The sequence below is a fragment of the Linepithema humile genome, chromosome 1, assembly GCF_040581485.1.
Source record: "Linepithema humile isolate Giens D197 chromosome 1, Lhum_UNIL_v1.0, whole genome shotgun sequence".
NCBI classification, from domain to species: domain Eukaryota; kingdom Metazoa; phylum Arthropoda; class Insecta; order Hymenoptera; family Formicidae; genus Linepithema; species Linepithema humile.
The window spans coordinates 25,485,456-25,508,967 of NC_090128.1; the positions used below are offsets into that span (position 1 = coordinate 25,485,456).

Consider the following 23,512-nt stretch of genomic DNA (forward strand, 5'->3'; position numbering starts at 1 on the left):
TAAATATTTAAAAATTGTTACAAAATATTATATATTATATATTTATTCAACGCACGAATTTTTTTTATTAAAAGAACAACGAACAAGCGTTCCTACGCGACCAACAGTGCGTCCATCGACTCAGAAAATTCGGCCGTACCTCACCCCGAGAATCAGGACCACAACGAGCACGTCGACGGTCAGCACTAGCACCTCGCTGCCGCCGAAGAACGTGGGCAACACTGCGGAATTGCCCGCAACGGTGAGAGAGACCGTCTCGAGGAGGCCGAGCATCGGGCTAAACAAACACGCGCCGTCTTCGTCGGTGGCGAACGATGCCGGCAGCGATCATCCGCAGGACAACGAGATATCCGGAAGCGGCGTGGATCACGCTCAGGCGGGAATCAATGCGGCTGTGCCGGAACCGTCCGGTCCCTTCCGAGTGGATAGCGCCGAGCTGCCTAGCGGCGCCCATCAAGCCAAGCTGAATCTGGGCGCCGTGATCGCCCTAGGAGTGTTCGGCGGCTTTGTGTTCCTCGCCGCGGTGATCACGACGGTCGTTATACTGATACGCAGGTAAGAAGCGGCGCGTCGAACGAACCCCGAGCGATCTCCGATCCGATCGGGTCCGATCTTCGGCCCGTGTATTTTCTCTGTCTCTGATGATACCGTAGCGCACTCTGATATACATAGACGACGTTCGACCGGATCTGTACATTGTATCGCTTTGTATTTGTTTGATCTACTTTCTATCCTCTGTTTTCTTCCTAACTTGCGATACGTAAATGCTGCATTGTAATCTGTATTTCTTTTATAGAGAATGATTTTTGCTTACTGAAAAACCGCGTGTACATGTCTCGGGCGACGAGTCCCGATGTAACAAACGAGTTCTCTAACATCTCGCAATACCATGTATGGATGAGACTATGCAAAGATAATAGTACTGTACGCCCCTTCATTCATTGATCATTAAGCTTTCTGTAACTTAGCCCGTACTTACTTTAAAACGTAGCCTCAAATTATGCTTTTGCAAAGGAGACGTTTCTAATTTCCTTCAATTTGTTGTCTTCAACTAAACCAATGGTTCTCCAATTCTTAACATAACTCACATATATATGGTCACCTAGAAACTTAAAAAAAATCTGTAAAAAGGCGAAAATTGTTTGTCTCTTTGTGAGCATTGGAAATGAGAGTAGATGATGCGAGGAGTGATTAGTGACCGAAAATGTGAAATTGAGAAACATTGGTGTAAGCAAGTTGCGAGATCCAAGATGTAGCGTCAGGGAAAGAGCGAAAGAATCCCACAAGATTGTCTAGTCCACCCATGATGACGATTAACACAGTCCATTTGTGCGTTGCGGTGGTTAGCGGCAGCGGCAGCGTCCGAGGAAGGCGCCGCAGGGGGCTCGGTGGGGTTGGCGCGCTGAGGGGTGGCGGTAGTGGTGGCCTTGGGAGGGGCGACACCGGAATGCCCTCGCGTTGGTATACGCTACTCGCGCTGCCCTTCCCCGACCAGCACCTGGGGCGCCGCGACCTCACGGCCCGCCGCGGTAGCGATCATCCTTACTCCTTCAGCCTGTCGGCGGCTCACCGTGCCGGCTACTTCTCGAATCCCTCTCTCTAGACCGTCTCATCGCCGTCCCTCCCTCTCAACCCCCCCCCCCCCCTCGCCGTTCGTGAATGAGAGAACCGCTCCCCTAATAAAGCCCGCCAACCACCACTACCACCTCAACCCTCCACGCAACCACCGCCCACTACATCAACCATCATCACGTACCACCACCAACCACCACGCGCCACCCTCGCGAGTGATACTAGTCAAGGTAAACGAGAGCAAGGTTTCTACTGAGCACCTTCTTTAGCTCGTATCGTCGTCGTGTCACGTCACGTCACACCTGCGGAATAGAAAATCGCTTTTGTAGTGCGTTGCACGCACGCGGACGCACCAACACCTTACACCGAAATCAAACAAGTCTCGCCGCGTATTCAAGGTGTTCTAGAGAATAGTCATATCTTGAATACACAAAGACTCGCATAAGAGATGCTTGACAAACATCCAAATTAAAATATATTTCTTTAATATCTTTATTATTTTTTTATATTGCTTAATTATCACGAAATGCGGTCTAGAAGTCTTTAGTATCGTGCCAACCGCGGCGGAAGGTAGTACATTGAGCTCTTATGCACGTTCCACATTATTTTTCTAAGATACACCGTCTAAGTGTTGGACATCCGCGTTATACGTCATTGCTCAGTATTGTATACAAATTTTTTAGAATTGTCATGTTAGTGCTTATTCTCTCTTCTTTCTTTCCATCTTCACCCTCGGTCGCAGGTTGCTTAAAGACCGCTTTGGGTCGTAATAACATTCCGAGTTTTCTCTCACCCATATATAATAATGCACTTTTACCCACGTGCAAACTTTCTGCTTAAAAACACACGTCATTGTATACTGTATATGTGAATAGATAATGATTTGCACAAAGGATTGGTCCGACTGCTCCGCTATCGCACATAACGCTTGCCTCTCTCTTCACCGCAATCATACTTAGTGCTGTGCAGTAAAAATGCTCATAAAATTTATAACTGAATATTCAGGAAGTAAAATGACTGACGCAATCCACATTCTTACGTAGAAACCGCGGAAGAAGCAGCAAGCATTACCGTCATCGTGCGTCGCCCGACTGCAACACCGTCGCCAGTTTCGACAGCAGTTCCTCGGAGAGCCGAGGAGGTCTGAATCGCTACTACCGCCAAGCCTGGGAGAATCTGCACGAGACCGCCGGCCACAAGGCCAATCATCCGCCGCTCCGTCGCAAGGAGACCCTGGATGAACCAGGATACCGAGAGAACTTCCGCGGTAACAACACCGAACGCGACGGCTCGGAATTGGTCGTCAGCGACGTCGCCGCTTATCCGTCCAACAAGCACGCCAGCATCTCCGACAAGAAGCGCCATCATCACCATCATCATCATCATCACGGAAGCGCGACGCCCGATTGGAGACAGTCGCAATCCCATCATAGATACTAAAGCGATATTAAACGCAAGATAGAACTGTAAAACGGGCGAAAGAAAATTTTATCATTGAAACGTACGCGCTACATCATCATCTGCACTCGCGGACGATGATTTGTAGGAAATGTGCAGAGAGTCCATAGCGGATGTTCGCAATATATATACTGTCGTCGCGGGTTTAAAGATCTTCCTTAAACGAGGGAGCACAGCGAAACTTCCACTAAGTACCTAGGTAAAGATATCGAGAACGGGAGTAGCCGAAATAGATCCTGCATATATTGTTCTGTTATGTCATAAATTATTTATCGTCAGTCTGTTACAAAATGTAAATATTATATATGCTATAGTTTAAAAGTAAGATGGATCGTCGCTCGCGTGAATGGATTGTTGTAAGGAGAATAGTAGGAGCTGGTCAGAGGATATGCCAAAAAAGCAAAAGAAGTAATATCTAAATAACGATCAAACAGAAACATTAACATAATTCTTAAAGATAGGTTACTGTAAGATTTGGGGGTTTATGTAACTTTTTACACGTTCGAAAACAATTGTCTACGGAGATATTGAAACGACAAAATTTTGTATCCGTTATGGGTACCTTGGCCTCGCTTTAAAAGGATTACTATGTTTCCAGGAAAACAGGATACTGCATATAGGCATCATTAAGGAAAGGCCGATGTTATCCATTTAAAAGTGAAAAAAAATATCGCGCTTCGCGGTGCGCAAATAAACGAGAATATAAAGGCGAACAAACTTCATGAAGATCAATATATGATTGCCTTGTGGATTGCTATGTTATATATTTTCAATATATACTTTTATCGAATTTGTATTATAAATATGTAACGCTAGTTCGATTATTACTTGTCGAACGTTTCTATCAACCTCATTGGAATTAATATCTAATTAAGAAATAATGCAATTTTTTTTTGCAATCGCAATATTTTTATTTATTGATTGAATTAAATGTACATTAACTTTGTATATGTATTTCCGTGATTCTATTTATCGCAATTAATTAAATTAAATTAATTAATGATAGTGCCATTTGGGGCAAACTTGTTTGATCTATCGAACAAGCAATTTTGTCATTCAAACATGGTACATGATGATGGATATTATAGATTCGTAAATTACATATATCTATATATTAGACTTAATTTTCATATTGTATGAATTTAGAATAAACATATTTATATAAATGCATATAAATGTTCTCTTATCCTGCAGAAAAAATAATAAACAAAAAAGAGATAGAAAAATAGTTTTCTTAAAATATTTACGATATGTATAATATAAAATAATTTGAAAAATTTATATTGTTTTAATATTTTGAGAAAAACCGTTAAAAAAATTTTATTTTGAAAACTTTAAACTACATATTTTTGTATTTTGCATCGTTATCACATATAATATCACACGTAGAGAGCTTCAGTTTTTTAGCCATTGTTTGATTAGGTCTTTTATTTGTAGTCTAGCCTCTTTTAACTGAGGCACATCATGTTCGGACGAAGGATACATATCCGCACAATGAGCAGTGCCTTTAAAAAAATTGATATAAATTAACGAACCAGTAAATAAGAAATTACATTCTACTTACCATTGATGAGGATGGCAGGTGCCTGTGGATTAGAAGAGCGTGTAATGCCCAGTACGTGCCAAGGATCGACAGAACCGTGTACAAATACTACATTTGTCACTTGTAGATCTAATGCGCCATATAAAACATTCGTTCGATAGACGGCAGAGTCCAATAAATCCAAGTTGAATCTGCAAAAGAACTTTCTGTCACTTCAATATTCTATTTGAAATACAATTCTATTCAAAGTATATTCAAATGAAAACAAACTTAGGTCCGAAGATATCGATGCATTGCTGTACAAAAAAGTTCACTGGAAAGCTATCGCTGAATATCTTGGTCTGCGCAGTTGAGGTTTGAAAGAATCCAAACTCTGTACAAGTCTGATACATCCATTGACGTCCTGCAAATATAGGAGATGATTTGCCGTTAACGGCTCAAAGTAATTTAAGGAATTAAATGCATTACCTCCTTCCGCTTGCTCGCTAGCCCATGTGACATTTCGAAGTTCACGGATCATCTTGCCATATCTATAATCTAAACACTTCTCTTCGGTAGCATTTAATATCATGCTATTTACATAAGCGAGTCTATCAATAGGACTTCCTATCTTATCGTTTTCCAATATATTGCATACAGTTTCAACAGTGATATTGGCAGTTTGGGAGTTTTGGCGATTATCCTTATTGTATTGTACAATGCCAGCAAAGTTACCCGCTAATGTTTCGTACAGATTAGAGATGTCTGTTTTCTTTGTATGTCCGGGATCAATTGGATCGCACAATCTGTGAAACATAACTTATGAGAAGACAACATACTAAAATCAATCTTTCACATTTTGAGTTTACTCACTTGAATTTTTTCTGTATTTCCTGTTGACCGACGACGTGATGTAGTAATATGTGGAACACTCTGTTAGCTTCTGCTACTGTGTCAATGCATTTTTGAGAATACTCTTTCAGGGCATTTGCAACAACAACAAAATATTCTGCAATATAGAATTGTTTGTAAATATCACACTGGCCAGGAACACACTAGCTAAAATTATGCTATACCTTGGAAATCAATTTGTGCTAGCAATGGTCCACTAGCAGACACAGCACCATGTACCAAATGAGGATACTTTGCGCGCACCCATGCAGCTAAAGATCCACCGTACGATCCTCCAAATACAATCCATTTCGTGTTGTTCGAAAATTTGTATCCAATATTAACGTTTTCAATAAAATATGCTAAATCTGCTAATGCTTGTTGCGAGCTTAGGTACACCAAGTTCTTTACACTGAGATCTCTGCAAATATTTGAAACATAAATGTAAATCTTTTTAATATCATTTTTTTGCATTCAACCATTTGCATTCCACATACGCAGTAGGATGGCTCTTTCCATAAAAACGATGTTCTACATAAAAACACATTGCTCCAAATTCTTTGGCATATTCAATCCATTGACCTTCCACCATCCATGTGGCATTTGCCATACCTTCTGCACCAATCAATAAGAATATTGGGCCATTAGGCTTGTAAAAATTGGAGTTAACAAAATATCTCTGCAAAGGAATAACAGATTATTAATGACAGATCAAAGTTCATTTGAAAAAATAATAAAAAACTTGCTTCTAGAAATAAATCAAATCTAATAAATATTAAAAGTTAATTATATATCACCTGCTTCCAAACACGGGTTTCAGTTGGATTAAAATGGTCTAAATACTGTGTAAACCATTGTTCTTTAGGAAGCACATATGTTTTAGAAGACAAAAGTGGTTCTCCCAAATTGCCATGTTTACTCCGGCCTCTCAAGAAAGTACGCCATGCAGTACTAATATTTATTACACCCAATAGAGTTAATAATAAAAGTGGAAACTGCATATTGAGATATATTTTAACTGTCTTTATTCTTCACTGCTTTCTGTAAAAAGATATGTGTTTAAAAAAAATCTGAAATATCAACAATACAGGTTAGAACAGGTTTGTGCATTCATTATTAATAGCAATAATCGTTTATAATTGTTAGCAACTAAATTTGAATCCTAATTAAGATCTTTAATTGATATGCAATAAATATAATTCCTCTGACCTTGGAAAAACCGTGAAATTATTGAACTACTAGAAACAAATCTCCCACTTGTTTTCGCCACGTGAAGCGCTCTGCCTGGCCTGGCTAGGAACTGTTCGTTCTTCTTATTCTTGTGTAAAATATTATCATCATTTAATAATTCAGCAAGAATTAGTTAAGTATTTATGTTTAATTGCGACGTAATAAATGACATGGCAACTTGTACTATTATGAAAAAGTATCGCTGTATTCTTGTTCAAATGTATGAAAATTATTCAGAAGACAAACGTTCAAAGAGCATTTAGTGAGGGCTCATTTCGCACGTGCATTCAACGCAACTCTATTGTGTTTTCTCCACGTATCCATTATTATCATTGTTCACTACGCTTGTGTATATATACACGAGAAGTCCGCGTGCCATTCCAAGAATCTCGGTTAGCTCCGGTTAGTTCAATCAGCAGCCTAATTAATAGAACTCGTGATAAGAACTCGCAGTTTAGAAGAGTTCTCTCGGCAGTTGCAGACTCCTTTTGCTAACAAACGTCAAATAGTTTTATCTTGCGTTAAGTATCGAGCAAATATTTATCATCACAAACAGCAACGGATAAAGCATTTGATTAGCCGACACCGACAAAGTTTCTTGGATCAGTATAAATACCGTTTATAACCTCGCTTGAGATTTAGATCAGTTGAGGTGAGTATAAGGATGGCTTCATTTTTACTCACTGTGCTGTTGCTTTTTATTGTGTAATTTACTTTATTATTTAATATTATCCTTCTCCTTGGATTATTAATTTACTTTACTATTTAATATTATCCTTCTCCTTGGATTATGAGTGCTCGAATACTTTTTTTTACAGATTAGTGCAACTGCAATATATAAGATAACATGAAGTTCGCAGAACATTTGTCTGCACACATTACACCCGAGTGGCGTAAGCAATATATTAGCTATGAGGTAAATAGACACTTAAATTTAGACTCCATTATAATAGAACAATGTAATGCATATATAAAATTTATATTTGAAACTTGTTAAAACAAACAACTTTTGGATACTATTACATAGACTTATTTTTAATTGTCCTTTTCTTCAATTTGCAGGAAATGAAAGCGATGCTTTACACAGCAGTGGAAGAAGCACCTTCAGATGAAAGTGTAGAACCAGAAGTGATATCACGTCATTTTGCTTCATTTGACGAGGTGTTTTTTACATTCTGTGATCGTGAATTAAAAAAGATTAATACATTTTACTCAGGTAAGAGTTTCTGTGTCATTAAAATCGCTTGCGATAAGTTTATATATTTTTTTCTATGAATAGTTTTACTAACCAATATTTATTTATTACAGAGAAGCTAGCAGAAGCCACACGTAAATATGCAGCTCTGCAAAGTGAATTGAAAATTGCATTGGAGCAGGGAAGTGGGAAGAACAAAGGAAAGACCAGCATGAAGCCAATTTTGCCTGCTAGAAAACTCAGGGACCTAAAACTTGCATTTTCAGAATTTTACCTTTCCCTGATACTTCTTCAGAACTATCAGAATCTTAATCATACTGGTTTCCGCAAGATTCTCAAGAAACACGACAAGGTATTTGCATTGCAAAATAATGTTATATAACTACTGATAACTTTATGTGTGTTAGTCATAGCGTGTATAATTTCAGAGACCACAATTATTCTAATATTATTACCATTGTATGTTTCCTAGTCGCAAAATAGTGAAACAAGAAATGACTGTGCTATGCATGACATAATACCCATATTCCCTGTACATCAAAGTAAAAACCAATAATCGTTTTCATACTGTGTGTTGTCTTCTCGTACAATGAGCTCCAATTTCTAAAAGCGTTTTATTTTTTCAGTTATTATCGGTTGATGCTGGTTCAAAATGGAGAGTCGAGTGTGTAGAGACATCACATTTCTACACATCCAAAGATATAGACAGGCTAATACAAGAAACAGAAGCTACTGTGACGAACGATCTCGAGGGTGGCGATCGGCAACGTGCCATGAAACGTCTTCGCGTACCTCCACTTGGTGAACATCAGAGTCCATGGACTACTTTCAAAGTTGGTTTATTTTCTGGCAGCTTCATTATTCTGTCAGTTGCAGTTGTTCTTTCAGGTATTGCAATAACATACACATATATTATAAAGCATTTGCAACTGCACTGTGTAAAATCTTGTCTTATTTTCAGCGATCTTTCACGATAGTGGAGAGAATTTGAAGATTGCATTTAGATTATATCGAGGTCCTTTTCTTATTATTGAATTCTTATTCCTTATTGGAATTAATGTGTACGGATGGAGATCCTCAGGTGTCAATCACGTGTTGATCTTCGAATTAGATCCACGAAATCACCTGTCAGAGCAACATCTCATGGAGTTAGCTGCTGTTCTCGGAGTTGTTTGGACGCTCAGTTTATTAAGTTTCTTATACAGCACCAGTTTAAGCATTCCGCCATACGTGAATCCGTTGGCGCTTGTTTGTATTATGGTGGTATTCCTAATAAATCCGATTAAAGTGTTTCGTCACGAAGCTCGTTTCTGGCTGTTGAAGATCATAGTAAGTATAATTCCTGCAGCATCGTCTTTGCCATGTAAATAAAAAAATTGAATATAGTCTTTTGTGTTATTTTAGGGTCGTGTTTTAATATCACCGTTTGCCTATGTGAATTTCGCTGATTTCTGGTTGGCGGATCAATTCAATAGTTTAGCGACTGCATTCCTGGACTTTCATTTTTTGATATGTTTTTATATCACGAACGGTGACTGGTTGAAAGCGGGTGACACTACGCAGTGCATGTCTGGCTCTCTCATTATCAGGCCTATTGTGAACTGCCTACCAGCGTGGTTTCGTTTCGCGCAATGCGTTCGTCGATACCGAGACTCTAAAGAGGCGTTTCCGCATTTGGTGAACGCTGGAAAATACTCTACAACCTTCCTCGTTGTTGCCTTTAGCACTTTATACGCTTATAACGCAGGTTGTGCTTGCATCAGTATATTTATATCAATAGAAATTTAGTTCAAATATAAAAATAATAACGAAAATATATATTTTCAGCGGAGTATGAAAATCGATGGGAAAATCCATGGTTATGGCTGTGGTTGTGCAGTTGCCTTCTTAATTCGATATATTCGTACACATGGGATCTTAAAATGGATTGGGGTCTTTTAGATAGCAACGCTGGTGAAAATCGTTTTCTGCGCGAAGAAGTAGTTTATTCGACGGCTGTAAGTACTTACTTGAAAATATGCTAAACTGTAAGAAGAAATATTGCATTTCACATGTGTGTGTTTTTTTTTAGTGGTTTTATTACTTCGCAATAATAGAAGATTTTATACTACGATTCATATGGATTGCGAGTTTTATTCTAGTTGAATGCAGATACATTTCTGGCGATTTAATGACTTCCATTGTGGCGCCTCTTGAGGTCTTTAGGTGAGCACACTTTTCATCGCTATTTGATTTTGTTCCAAAGTATTTTTTTTACAATCTCCTTATTTTTCAGACGATTTGTATGGAACTTTTTCCGTTTGGAGAACGAACATCTGAATAACTGTGGTAAATTCCGCGCCGTACGCGATATTTCGATAGCGCCTATTGAAAGTTCAGATCAGACGCAAATTCTGCGCATGATGGACGACGAAAATGGTGTACTTAATAGGGGAAAACGTAAGAGCGGCGGTAAAAAGCAGAATAACACGAAAGAAGAGAAACGAGCGCTGCTTAAAGAAGAAACTATTGATATCGATATATCGAACACCAGTTGAATACAGCTCAAGACTTTTTGTACAACGCCTTTATCTTTAACTTCGTGAAATGTTGAAAGCATTTGAAACTTGGTACTTACAATTAGAGGAGATAGCTTGCACGATTCAAGCTTGTCATCATGTGAATGATAGATATTAGATTTTACTAGAACAAAGATTATCACACAAGTTTTGGTTAAAGATTATACGTTTCTAATAACAGTGCCTTTTACATTATTGTCATGTAAGATTGTATGAAAGTGACATATCACTTTACGATGAATAGTAATAATCCAAAGTATCCTAGTTTGCACCAAGTCTTCCAACATAAAAAAAAGAACAAGTACTTATAGTTTGGATAAACAACATTATAAATTTTATAATTTTCAAGTTTATGTAGGAAGAAATATACATATAATATATGTATAAAAAGTGTGCGCTAATATGTAGATTAAAACATTAGGTTTAACGATTTTTATTGATGAATTTGATCACCAATTCATTTGCCATTTAGATGCCAGTATGCACAATGACTGTTGCCTATATCACGAAATTTTTTCGAAAGTTACTTTTCAACAGCAAGTATATTGATACGTAATATCAATATCTAATGTCTAATAATAAAATATTTATATCAATATCGAAAGTAGAAAAATAATCAATGCAACGTAGTTACAACGCTCGTAACTGTTAAGTGATACTAAACTATACTAGAGGCTATTAATATTTTTTTTATACATATATTCAACGTAATCACAGTACTTATTATATATCTAATCATATTAGGTTATATGCAAATTATTTTTTGGCAGCAAAATGTAATTTAAATAATAGCATTTTGTATATTATACAGTATTATAATTACCCGACTATTTTATATGAATATTGTTATATAGGCAGTACACTTTATTATATGTATATTAATTTTAAAAAGTTCTTTTGTAATAAGATCTAGTATTATCTGAAATTCTATATTGTCAGTTGTCTAAATTACTATTTATTTATACAGATGGTTCACGAAATAAGTGTATATATATATATATTCTATGTTTATTATAAATTGCATAAATATACTTATTTTATTTTTTATGCTTTGCCACACATCTACTTATCTGTATAAATAATATTTAGCTTAATAAATATCAATATCTACAGTATCTATGGACAAGATATTTACATGTAGAATTATAGATATATTACATCTTATATTCCAATAATTGTGATGATTTTATATGGGTCTTTTTTTTATAAATAATCAGAATCACAGTTGTATGTAACTGGGATATATAAATATAAAATATTTTTATATTCTATACAGTAGCTGTGTAAAATTTATAATGTTCTTATAACGCCTAACGTGTATGCGAATAAATTACTACTGTGTGATAAACTTGCTTATAAGTAGAACCATGTACATATTAAACTGACTATTAAAATAAATTAGTTGTATCGCGTTTGCAAAGTGTTTTTAATCATCAGTCATCGTATGAAACATTCATCTTATTGTCCTTTATCTTCTTTCTTTTTTTTTGGTCTAATTATATCGTATGTTTTCTGCTTTTTTACGGAAATATTTGAATTTAAAAAAATATTTTTATGTCTACAATTACGCTATTGTATATTTATTTAGTAAAGATTATAATAAAGACCAGTAAATAAATATTACAAGTTAAATTTTTAACTCATTGTATGCTATAGAACATTATTCGACACTTATATGAATTTTTGTATGTAAGTATAATGAAAATTCTTGAGATTAATTAACTTAAGAATTTAATTGATTTAAGAAGTATCTTTCTGGAAAATCAATACTTGCGCGAGCAAAAACACATTATATCAATTAAATTGATGGATCACCCCACACCGAACAACATGTTAACTTACATAATGTCAATTAATTACATGATGTCAATTAATCATGCTATTATTACATTATTACTCATTTTTGTTGTTTCATAATACTATAGGTGTTAAGATGTAAAGGGGTGGAAGGGTGGTGGAGCCTCTTGACTGGGGTGGGGGAAAAGGAAGAAATGGCGTGAAGGGGTTGCGCTAGGGGGGGGGGGAGAGCTAGAAGGGGATGGGTGAAGCCCGTTGGCAGCGCCAAGTGTTTTTGTATTTTTTAATAAATATTTTGTTATTTTAATTAAATTTTTTTAAATTTTGTATGTGCACTAAGAATAACATATCACTTACTTTCTAGAATCAAATTTTGATCCGTTTTATTTATACATTTTATGTATATTTTATGTATGTTTATTTTGAATTTGCACCTTGAACAATATATCAGTTACTTTTCATGTTGGTAATATATTAAAAATTTAGATTATTATTAAAATATAAACATATTGGAGTGTCTTTTTTGGAACTTGGCCTGATCTTATCATTTATGAATTTTTGTGTTATTATTTTTTATCCAGATAAATACGTAAAGAATAATAACATTATTTATTAAAAAATTCAAAATTGCTTATTACAATCCAATGTAATATAACGTTACAGATTAATAAGTTTACAATTAATTAGGTTACGAGCTTATTGCGTTTTTATCTAGATGTTTTTAATTTACAATAATTATTGAATACAATTTCTTTACAAATAGTTATTTTTAATTATTTAAAATTTTTGTTTTTATGTGACTTTGTTTTTTATTACAAAACTCTAGGTAACGAGAAAGAAAGAAATATTATCAATAAAACACGAACAATAAACTTTTAACTTTTTACACGCATATATACATTACGAATGTAGATATATATACATTACATAGTAGAAAACTATGCATATTTATGTTCTTCCAATTAATGTATTAATTGTAATTATAACAGTATCAATAAGTTGGATAAATTATGCGTATTTCTTTCATAAAATTATTATTCGAAAATAGTTTTATTTGAGATGTAAAAAATTAGTTCTGCATTATTTCTTAAAAACTATTCATATAAATGATATGTTGTAACGTCTTTTTCGTGATAGTAGACAAATAGTAACAAATAGGAATTGCTATACCAACTGGACTTGATGTTACAGCGCCTCTTCATGACTTGAACTTCATAGTCTTGACTTCCGTATCAATATTTACATTCAAACGTAAAACTATACGTACTTCTTCGTCCTCGAGTACCGTATTCAGTTATCTGCGTTCTGTAAGGAAAAACGGACACAATGGCAGAAATTGTTATAACAAAAAAAAACGTGTGGCAATATTACGAAAAAGTCTCGGATTACAAAGCAAAATGCAGGTTTTGTAGACAGAAATATACTTACCCCCAGACAAATATCCGTGGACATATAAGAAAAAAGCATCCTTATATAGAAAAATACGAACATAAGAGACGACAAGAATGGCCATGGATATGTTTCAAATACAACGATACTTCTACTTCACAATGTCTTTTCTGTGGTGAGAATATTCAATCCGATTTTAAATCTTTAAAATCTCATTTACACCAAAAACATGTTAACAAAGTGAAGAATTACGTACTTTACGATTGGACATGGAAGTATTGTACAAGAACTGATTTTAAAATAAGATGCATTGATTGTTCCAAAGAATTCAGTGTTTATTTAAATATGACATTAAAGCAACATATAGTAACTAGACATTCAGAAGAATTAAGAAATGCGCGAGAAAGACGTGACATAGTTCTTTTGTCACAATCAGTTATAAATTCAAAAATTATAGAAGTTAATGAAAACATGTGGGTACATTATAATAAACTGCCTTTTTTTCGAGCAAAATGCAAATGGGAAAACTGCGCCTATGAATGTGATTATATTAATGATGATGCCTTGTTTTCTCACATATTAAACAACCATGAAGCATATAAATGGGAAAACGGAAATCAAATATCATGTAGATATTTGAAGTATTGGTGTGAATATATTTTCGATAAAGAAATACCACACTCAGAATGTCTCATGTGTGGTGAATTTCTGACTGTTTCTGAATGTATAGCAACACATATCTCAAAGAAGCATTCTGTGGAAGAAAAACGTAATATCATAGATGATCATTGGATAATGAAATATTTTAAACAATGTGATGACACTGATGAAGTCAAGTGTACTATTTGTTGCAAAATAATAACCATTAATATTAAGCCTGAAGTGTCTAGTCATACAATGACATGTCATCCGGAAGAATTGCAATCAATTATTTCCAAAAAAGCCACGGATAAACTGAGGGACAATAATTACACATTAAAAGATTTTAAAGCAATGTGCCGAACTTGCGGCATTAAATGTTGTTATATCGATACAACAAACTTTAATAAACACGTAAATGAAAAGCATATAAACATATACAATTACGAAAAAGAACACGGACACTCGTATCCATGGATGCATTTTATGTATTTGGATTCATATTCCTTAAAATGTCGCTGTAATAAAGTTATTAAGTTTAATGATGAGTTTAATGATACGTTTAATTATGAATTTTTAAGAAAGCATTTGGACGACCATTCTTCCGAGTACTTTTGTAACCCATCATTATACGAGAGCTGGGAATGGAAATACTGTACACAAAGTAGTGATTTCGAGGTGCAATGTAATATTTGTCCCGAAAGTAGAATATTACTTGACATTCTGTTATGGAATTGTGATTGTCACATTGTAGCTACACATCCGAACAGCATGACAACTACACAGAGAACGCATGACGCAGCTGGACCATCAGAAAGCCAACCAAACTGAAGAAAACAGGTGACAATATGTTTTATTGATATTGTTGTTGATATTTTTATGTATTAATTTCTTACTTTTTCAAATCGCATTTAATTTAATAAATGTGTAATGAGATGAGCAATAACTAGATAATTTGTTTTTAATAAATATTAAAATATTTACATAGGTTTATCCAGAGTTTGACAACCGAATGATGATAACGACTCAGTAGCATAACGTTCAAGTAGCATCACAACCAACGTTAACGACAATTTTAATTTTAACGATTCAAATGATTTGGAGAACCTACATGAGAAAAATGGCATGTCATTTTACGTATAATCATTCCTGACGTATAATTCGTTTTACGTTTATAAATTATAAATATATTTATAAATCAATGTGTCACATTGATAATACAAAGATACATTTTTGAAATTTTTTTTAAATGCGCTAATAATTGCGCATCTTGTTTATGTACTATGTTTTTAATTTATAAACTATGCTTATAAGTTTATAAAGTAAGACGATTTTATGAATTAATCATCGACTTTACTGTAACCATAAAACTATCGACGATTTATTTAAGAGCATTTATAAATATTTTAGTTTTATATCATTTTTATATAAATTTATATAAATTTTTATATAAACTTGGTTGATCATGCATTTTTTATATTTTATTCGTAACTGTATTATAATAACTTCTGTGAAGGTCGCCGAAAAGTAATACATTAATAGTCAGTAAAATAAATCAATTCTTAATTCTTCCAGTTGTATTTGTTTGAGAATTGTGTTAAATAATATAATCAATAAAAAATATAATTATACAACATGTATTTTTTCGAGACATTTTAAAGATTAATTATGATAGAAATTAATTTCTTATTAATAAAATGGCATTTAAAAACAAATATCATATGGTTTATTTATTTAATTAAAAAATAATTTCCAAGTATTATTTATTGTAATATTTTTTTGATAAATTTGTTCTGCACTTTTTCAAAACCTTCTGATCTAATTATAACCAAAAATAATATTAAATATATTTGATAATTAAAAGCTTATTCAATTGTTGCTAAGAAAATGAGCAAACTACAAAAATTATAACAACGTGTTTTTTTTATCACTCATTTCTAATTAAGTTTAATTAAGAGTTAAACACACTGAGCATAATGTAGAATTATGAAGAATAAAGTTGTTAAGGCCAAATAATTTTTAATTCATAATAAGGTACAGTAAGAAACAAGTTATATATCGCGATGCAATTATAACTTTGATTGAAGAAGACATAAAGATAGCACTATCATTATTTCTTATATAAATTTTCTATTCTTCTTTTTAATAGTGATATCTGGACATCTTGTATAATAAGTATGAATTATCATATGCTGCATTTAAATTTTAATATTAGCAATGAGTTAGAGATTACAAATTAATCTATGAACATTATTAAACTACATATGTATATAACGTGCAACTTGCGATAAACTTTCCCTGGTAAAAGACTGCTTGACAAGCAAAGACAATCGTGCTATTTCTTTTCTTTTTGTATTATATGTATGATAATACCGTAAATTGATATTTACTTTAATATATTGTATAACACAATTTCTGAAAAGTTAGATTACATAAAAATTAAAACTTTCTTGATTTTTATTTTTTCTGGAAGTGTTTCATTCAAGATTTTTTTTCTAAAAAATTTTCTCAAGCCAAACAACTATTGGAAACTAAAAATAACAAATCGATTATAATTTGAATTTTCGAGTCAAAGTAAGATAACAATAAGACTGAGATTATTTAATTAATCGAATTTTTATTCAGTTTATAATCTCAATCTCTGGAATATAATCTGATATGAAATTATTTAATACAATATAATTACCTTTTTCGGAGAAAAAATTAAATTATAATTTAGTATACGTCTGTTTTATGAATATTACTTGCACATCTGAAATGGGAATAATATTGGGTTGTGCAATAAGTAATGTTGCATTTTTCAAATAAATTTGCCAAGTTTATATCAGGTAAAACGCATTTGCACTAACACGAAAATTAAATATTTATTTGTCAATTAATTTGTCAAAGTTATAATCAACTGTACTCGTACCATTACCTTTCATCCAGATAAATACGTGACGAATAATAACATTATTTGTTAAAAAATTCAAAATTACTCATTACAATCCAATATAATATAACGTTACAGATTAATAAATTGACAATTAATTAGCTTACCACCTTATTGCGTTTTTATCTAGATGTTTTTAATTTAATATAATTATTAAATATAATTTTTTTACAAATAGTTATTTTTAATTATTTTAAATTTTTGTCTTTATGTTACTTTGTTTTTTATTACAAAACTCTAGGTAATGAGAAAGAAAGAAATATTATCAATAAAACACGAACAATAAACTTTTAACTTTTTACACGCATATATACATTTTGAATGTAGATATATATACATTACATAGTAGAAAACTATGCATATTTATGTTCTTCCAATTAATGTATTAATTGTAATTATAACAGTATCAATAAGTTGGATAAATTATGCGTATTTCTTTCATAAAATTATTATTCGAAAATAGTTTTATTTGAGATGTAAAAATTTAGTTCTGCATTATTTCTTAAACATCATTCGTATAAATGATATGTTGTAACGTCTTTTTCGCGATAATAGACAAATAGTAACAAATAGTAACTGCTATATCAATTGGGTTTGATGTTACAGCGCCTCTTTATGACTTAGACTTCATAGTTTTGACTGCCGTACCAATATTTACATTCATATGTAAAACTATACGTGCTTTTTTGTCCTCTTGTGCCGTATTCAGTTATCTGCGTTCTGTAAGGAAAAACGGACACAATGGCAGAAATTATTATAACCAAAGGAAACGTGTAGCAATATTACGAAAAAGTCTCGGATCACAAAGCAAAATGTAGGTTTCGTAGACAGAAATATACTTACAACTATTCAACTTTCTTTGAACATATAAAAACAAAGCATCCCTATATAAAAAAATACAAAAAAACACATAAAGAACGACAAAAATGGCCATGGATATGTTTCAAGTACAACGGTACTTCTACTTCACAATGTCTTTTCTGTCGTGAGAATTGTCAATCTGCTTTTAAATCTTTAGCATTACATTTACACGAGAAGCATGTTAACGAAGTGAAGAATTACGTACCTTACGATTGGATATGGAAATATTGTACGGGAATTGATTTTAAAATAAGATGTATTGATTGTTCCAAAGAATTAAGTATTTATCTAAATAATAGTTTAAACAACCATGTAGTAACTACACATAAGGAAAAATTAAAAAATGTGCGAGAAAAATGTGACATAATTCTTTCGTCAGAATCTATTAATAATTCAAAAATTATAGAAATTAAGGAAAACATATGAGTATATTATAATAAACTGCCTTTTTGCGAGCAAAATGCAAATACTGTCGCTATGAATGTAAGTATATTTCTAATGTATTGTATGGTCGCATAGACCAAAGCCATACAGCTATATTAAAATGAAAAAATAAACACGAAAATCAAAAACCATGTAGATATTTTAAGTATTCGTGTGAATATATTTTCGATAAAGAGATACCACACTCAGAATGTCTCATGTGTGGTAAATTTCTGACAGTTTCTGAATCCATAAAAACTCATATCTCAGAGAAGCATTCTGTGGAAGAAGAACGTAATTTCATAGATGATTATTGGACAATGAAATATTTTAAACAATGTGATGACACTGATGAGGTCAAGTATACTATTTGTTGCAAAAAGATAATCATTAATTTTAATTGTGTAATGTCTATTCATACAATGGGACGTCATCCGGAAGAATTGCAATCAATTATTTCTAAAAAAGCCACGGTAAACTGAAGCACAATAATTACACATTAAAAGATTTTAAAGCACCGTGCCGAGTTGCTTGCGGCGAAAGAACTTGCGGCTTTGAATCTTGTTATATAGATACAACAAACTTTAATAAACACGTAAAAGAAAAGCATATAGATATATACAATTACGAAGAAGCACACGGACACACGTTTCCATAAATGCATTTCACTTATTTGACTTCATATTTCTTAAAATGTAATAATCGCTGTAATAATGTTTTTGAGTTTAATGATAAATCTTTAAAAAAGCACTTGGACGAGCATCCTTTCGAGTACTTTCTTAACCCATCATTATACGAGAGCTGGGTATGGAAATACTGTACACAAATTAGTGATTTTGAGGTGCAATGTAATGTTTGTCCCAACAGTAGAATATCACTTAACATTCCGTTATGGAAGTTTCATCGTCACATTGTAGCTACACATTTGAACAGCTTGACAACTACACAGAGAACGCATGACGCAGCTGGACCATCAGGAAGCCAACCAAACTGAAGAAAAGGAACAGGTGACAATATGTTTTATTGATATTGCTGTTAATACTTTGATGTATAATTAATTTTTTACTGTTTCGACTTGCATTTAATTTAATAAATGTGTAATGTGATGAGCAATAACTAGACAATTTGTTTTTAATAAATATTAAAATATTTACATTGGTTTATCCAGATTTTGACAACCGAATGATGATAACGACACTCAAGTAGCATCACAACCAACGTTAACAATTTTAATTTTGACGATTCAAATGATTTGAAGAACCTACACGAGAAAAGTGGTTTGTCTTTTTACGTACATTTATTCCTGACGTATAATTCGTTTTACGTTTATAAATTATAAATATGTTTATAAATCAATGTGTCACATTGATAATACAAAGCTACATTCTTGAAATTTAATAAATGCGCTAATAAGTTTTGTTTGTGTACTATGTTTTCAATTTATAAATTATGCTTCTAGGTTTATAAAGTAAGACGATTTTATGAATTAATTATCGACTATTTTGTGACCAAACTATCGACGATTTATTTAAGATTATTTATAAATACTTTATTTCTATATTATTTTTATATAAAATTGGTTGATCACGCAATTTTCATATTTTATTCTTAAATGTATTATAATAACTTCTGTAGAGATCGCCGAAAAGTAATACATTAATGGTCAGTAAAATATGTCAATTTTTAATTCTTCTAGTTGTATTTGTTCGAAAATTGTGTTAAATAATATAACCATACAGCATGCATGTCTTCGAGACATTTTAAAGACTAATTATGATAGAAATTAATTCCTTATTAATAAAATGGCATTTGAAAAGAAATATGATGTGGTTAATTTATTTAATTTAAAAAAAGATTTCCAAGTATTATTTATTGCAATATTTTTTTTATGAATTTATTCTGCATTTTTCTAAATCTTCTGATATAATATCATTTCTGATCAAATCGTTATAACCGAAAATAATATTAAATATATTCAATAATTAAAAATTTATTCAATTTTTGCTAACAAAGAAACAGACCCAAGTGTTCCCCTCCGATTTTGACGAGCTTCAAATATGTTGTAAAGTAGCTCAGAATAAGAGACACGTATTTTTTTATCTGCTTTTTCGCACGTTTAAGGTTGAAACAACCCCTACAAGCTAAAACGTTTTTTGGTTTTAACTGAATATCGTCAAAACTGTAAGAGATATAAAAAAATGTTTTGAATAAAAGTTGCATGGTCTTTTATGAGCTTTATAACCGCGTAGCTCGATTTTTAAAAAATTTTATATTTTTTAATTTACTTCCACTCTTTCTTATTATTTTTACGAATTTTTAAATTTTTATTGTGAAAAAAGTTGTAGCATTGTTTACGCTGAATACAACCATATATAATTTTATTATGTTTCGAAATTGCATCTTTCAGAATGAGCTGTCAATGTTGCACTATATGCGTCGCGCTGCATAACGCATCGTTTGTGCCGCGCTTGTAATCGATAAAACAAATAAAATAAAAAATAAAGATTTATGAAGTATACAGAAAAATGTTCTGATCAAAGAACAAAGTTTACTAAAGTTGTTGTCAAGGCATTTTCTCTATTTTACACTTTTATAGTCGCATTTTGAGCGCATTTATAGCGCAACGCGTTGTCATATTCCGTCAGTGCATATTACGCTTTAAAGTTGTGCGCTTGTTAGTGATTACGGAAAAACAATATATAAAACAGCATCAAAAAAAGAACAGCAAATTCATTATAAAGTAAGTAGATATTATTTTTTTGTACACAAACAAGGAGAAATATTTAACAATAATCAAGAATAAAAGAGCCGTTGCAAGGTGTTCGTGCATAAATTTAAATTATATTATGAATACAAATTACAATTACAATCAAACGTTTCTGCCTATGTTAGGCCTTCCTCAGTAACATTACAAAAAATACATAATAAAACATTGTCTTGATAGTCGAAACATTGAAAAAATAAATAAATAGAAACTATAAAATACGCAGTGAGTTCTTCTTAATAATTTAAATCCAATGTGAGAAGATATACAATTGGAACTGTAACATTTATTGCCCGTGTAAATTAACATTTTGGTATTTTTTTAATGTAACATGATAATACAGAAACTGGTACATACTTATAATGAAAGAGCCAGAGATAGATGTTGCCCCATGATTTGGTTTCCACTCATGATAAAATTATTTCGTTATAACTTAAAACCGAAGTGTCAAAATCAAAAGGAATAAATATGTCAACTTAGTCAAATGGTTGAGAAGATAATGTGCCCAAAGAATTATCAGCACAAAGTTGTGTGGATACCCAAGATGATGGAAAAAGGAGGGAGAAATATTTAATTGTTATAATTTTCAGAATGGTTCAATTAAATCCATTTAACGTAATAATGTTATTATACGTAACTTTTTCGGCTCTAAATCTATAAACAAGTCCAATAACATCTGAAGAACGAGAAATAGCACGTAAAATAGAATCTATGCTGAAAGAAATGCGCGATGAGAGATAATGGAAGTAGAAGAATCTTTAGATTATGAAAACGATAACGATATTCCAACAGCAGAGCAAATCGAACTAGGAGATGAAGAGGAAGAAGGTGAGGTATTGGACGTAAATCCTAAAGTTATATGTATTACAGATGAACGTATTCCGCATGAATATAAAAAAAATGCAGTCGAATTTTGGAAAAACAGTACAACAAGACCAAGAACATTAGAAGGAGTAAAACAAAGATTTCGGAAAGTATATTCATTACGTCAATTACGACGATGGGAAATTCAAATGAATCAAGGTGGCAGTAGATTCGAAAAATTAAAACAAATTTTGGAATATACATTAAATAATTTTCATACAGCTCTTGAAAATAGAATTATTATTCACGACGCTGATTTAGCTCGATGAACTGTTCGGGTACAGGAAAATTTTAATTCACCAGGATTCAAAGCTTCATCGCGATGGATACAAAAATTTAAAATAATACATAATATTGTATCTCGTAAAATAACAAAATTTATAAGAAAAACATCTATAATGTCTAACGTCGATTTTGAAGAAAAATGTAACACATTTATTGAAAACTTTAAATATCAAATAATAGAATATGAAGTTGAAAATATTTACAACAGTGATCAAAGTGGATTCCAATTAGAACTTCATGCCGGTCGTACATTGGCATATAAAGGAACAAAAAAGATTGAATCTGCAGTGCAATCCGTATCGGCAACTATGCATAGCTATACTATACAGCCTACTGTTTCAGCCGATGGTAGATCATTATCGCCTCTTTTTATCGTATTGACAGAAGTTAATGGAACATTTGGTCCCAGAGTGCAAGAAACAATGTTTAAGGCACCTAATATTTTTGTTACGGCTTCGAAATCCGGGAAATTAACAGCGCATTATTTTAAAATTTGGTTGCGAGACGTATTTTTTCCAAACGTAGGTCCAAAATCTGTTTTACTATTACATTCGTGGACTGGTCATTGTCCAAATATTATTCAAGAATTTAAACCAGAATCTACAGAAGATAACATTTTGTTGACTATACCAGCTGGAACAACAGGAAAAATACCATTGGATGAATATGGTTTTCGTTTGTGGAAGAATTTCATCAGACACTTTTCTGATACTGTAATGCTTTTAGATCTGGAAGTCAATCTGCATGCAAGAAACACCATCTTAAAATTACAGTTATTGACCCATAATCAATTTTCATTGTCAAGATTCAAAAATTTATTGAAATACGCATAAAAGCGGGTACGTAATAAATAAGCCCGAAGAATTCGAAACACCAGTGAAATTTTGTTACCATAAACAGACAAAACCAACATGCGATATTTGGCGCACCTGCAATAATTACTTGCGCATGGTGCAAAAAGTCGCTTTGTATAAATCATTTTTTTCGCGAACATCATCTCTGTGATACGTTTGTTCCATAAATTCATCTGTTTTTAATATATGTTAATATATGTATTAAAAATTCATAAATGATAAGGTCTGGCCAAGTTCCAAAAAAGACACTCCAATATGTTTATATTTTGATAATTATC

The 23,512-nt window shown here is 32.6% G+C and overlaps 3 protein-coding genes across 8 annotated transcripts in view; 2 read left to right on the plus strand and 1 right to left on the minus strand.

Annotated features, from left to right (window-relative positions):
- The window catches only part of LOC105678072 (uncharacterized), a 49,495-nt gene extending 45,289 nt beyond the window's left edge, over window positions 1-4,206 (plus strand). For 4 of the 5 annotated variants that reach the window (XM_067357099.1, XM_067357104.1, XM_012377098.2 and 1 more), the window contains 2 exons: window positions 75-555; window positions 2,616-4,206. In XM_067357099.1, coding sequence (XP_067213200.1) covers window positions 75-555; window positions 2,616-3,012 — 878 coding nt within the window. In that variant the 3' untranslated portion in view covers window positions 3,013-4,206. Of the gene's footprint in view, window positions 1-74; window positions 556-1,347; window positions 1,803-2,615 lie in introns of all 5 variants that reach the window. The other variant, XR_010890714.1, reaches the window with a different exon arrangement.
- Window positions 4,207-4,295: 89 nt separating this feature from the next.
- Window positions 4,296-6,794, minus strand: LOC105678074 (putative serine protease K12H4.7). Of its 2 annotated transcripts, none has more exons than XM_012377103.2 (9): window positions 6,653-6,794; window positions 6,241-6,484; window positions 5,941-6,122; window positions 5,629-5,864; window positions 5,426-5,561; window positions 5,042-5,358; window positions 4,844-4,976; window positions 4,595-4,764; window positions 4,296-4,535 (listed from the first exon to the last, which is right to left on the minus strand). In XM_012377103.2, the coding sequence occupies exons 2-9, from the start codon at window positions 6,442-6,444 to the stop codon at window positions 4,426-4,428; spliced, it is 1,488 nt and encodes a 495-aa protein (XP_012232526.1). In that variant the 5' UTR covers window positions 6,445-6,484; window positions 6,653-6,794; the 3' UTR covers window positions 4,296-4,425. The 2 variants fall into 2 exon arrangements, with proteins under 2 accessions (XP_012232526.1, XP_012232527.1); XM_012377104.2 differs by having other exon boundaries at window positions 6,241-6,513; window positions 6,653-6,790.
- Window positions 6,795-7,182: 388 nt separating this feature from the next.
- On the plus strand, window positions 7,183-11,840 carry LOC105678073 (solute carrier family 53 member 1-like). Its single transcript, XM_012377102.2, has 10 exons — window positions 7,183-7,325; window positions 7,492-7,589; window positions 7,736-7,889; window positions 7,982-8,220; window positions 8,495-8,756; window positions 8,830-9,197; window positions 9,273-9,615; window positions 9,696-9,865; window positions 9,940-10,073; window positions 10,144-11,840. Exons 2-10 carry the CDS (start codon window positions 7,521-7,523, stop codon window positions 10,403-10,405), a joined length of 2,001 nt encoding a protein of 666 aa, XP_012232525.1. The 5' UTR covers window positions 7,183-7,325; window positions 7,492-7,520; the 3' UTR covers window positions 10,406-11,840.
- Window positions 11,841-23,512: the final 11,672 nt, after the last annotated feature.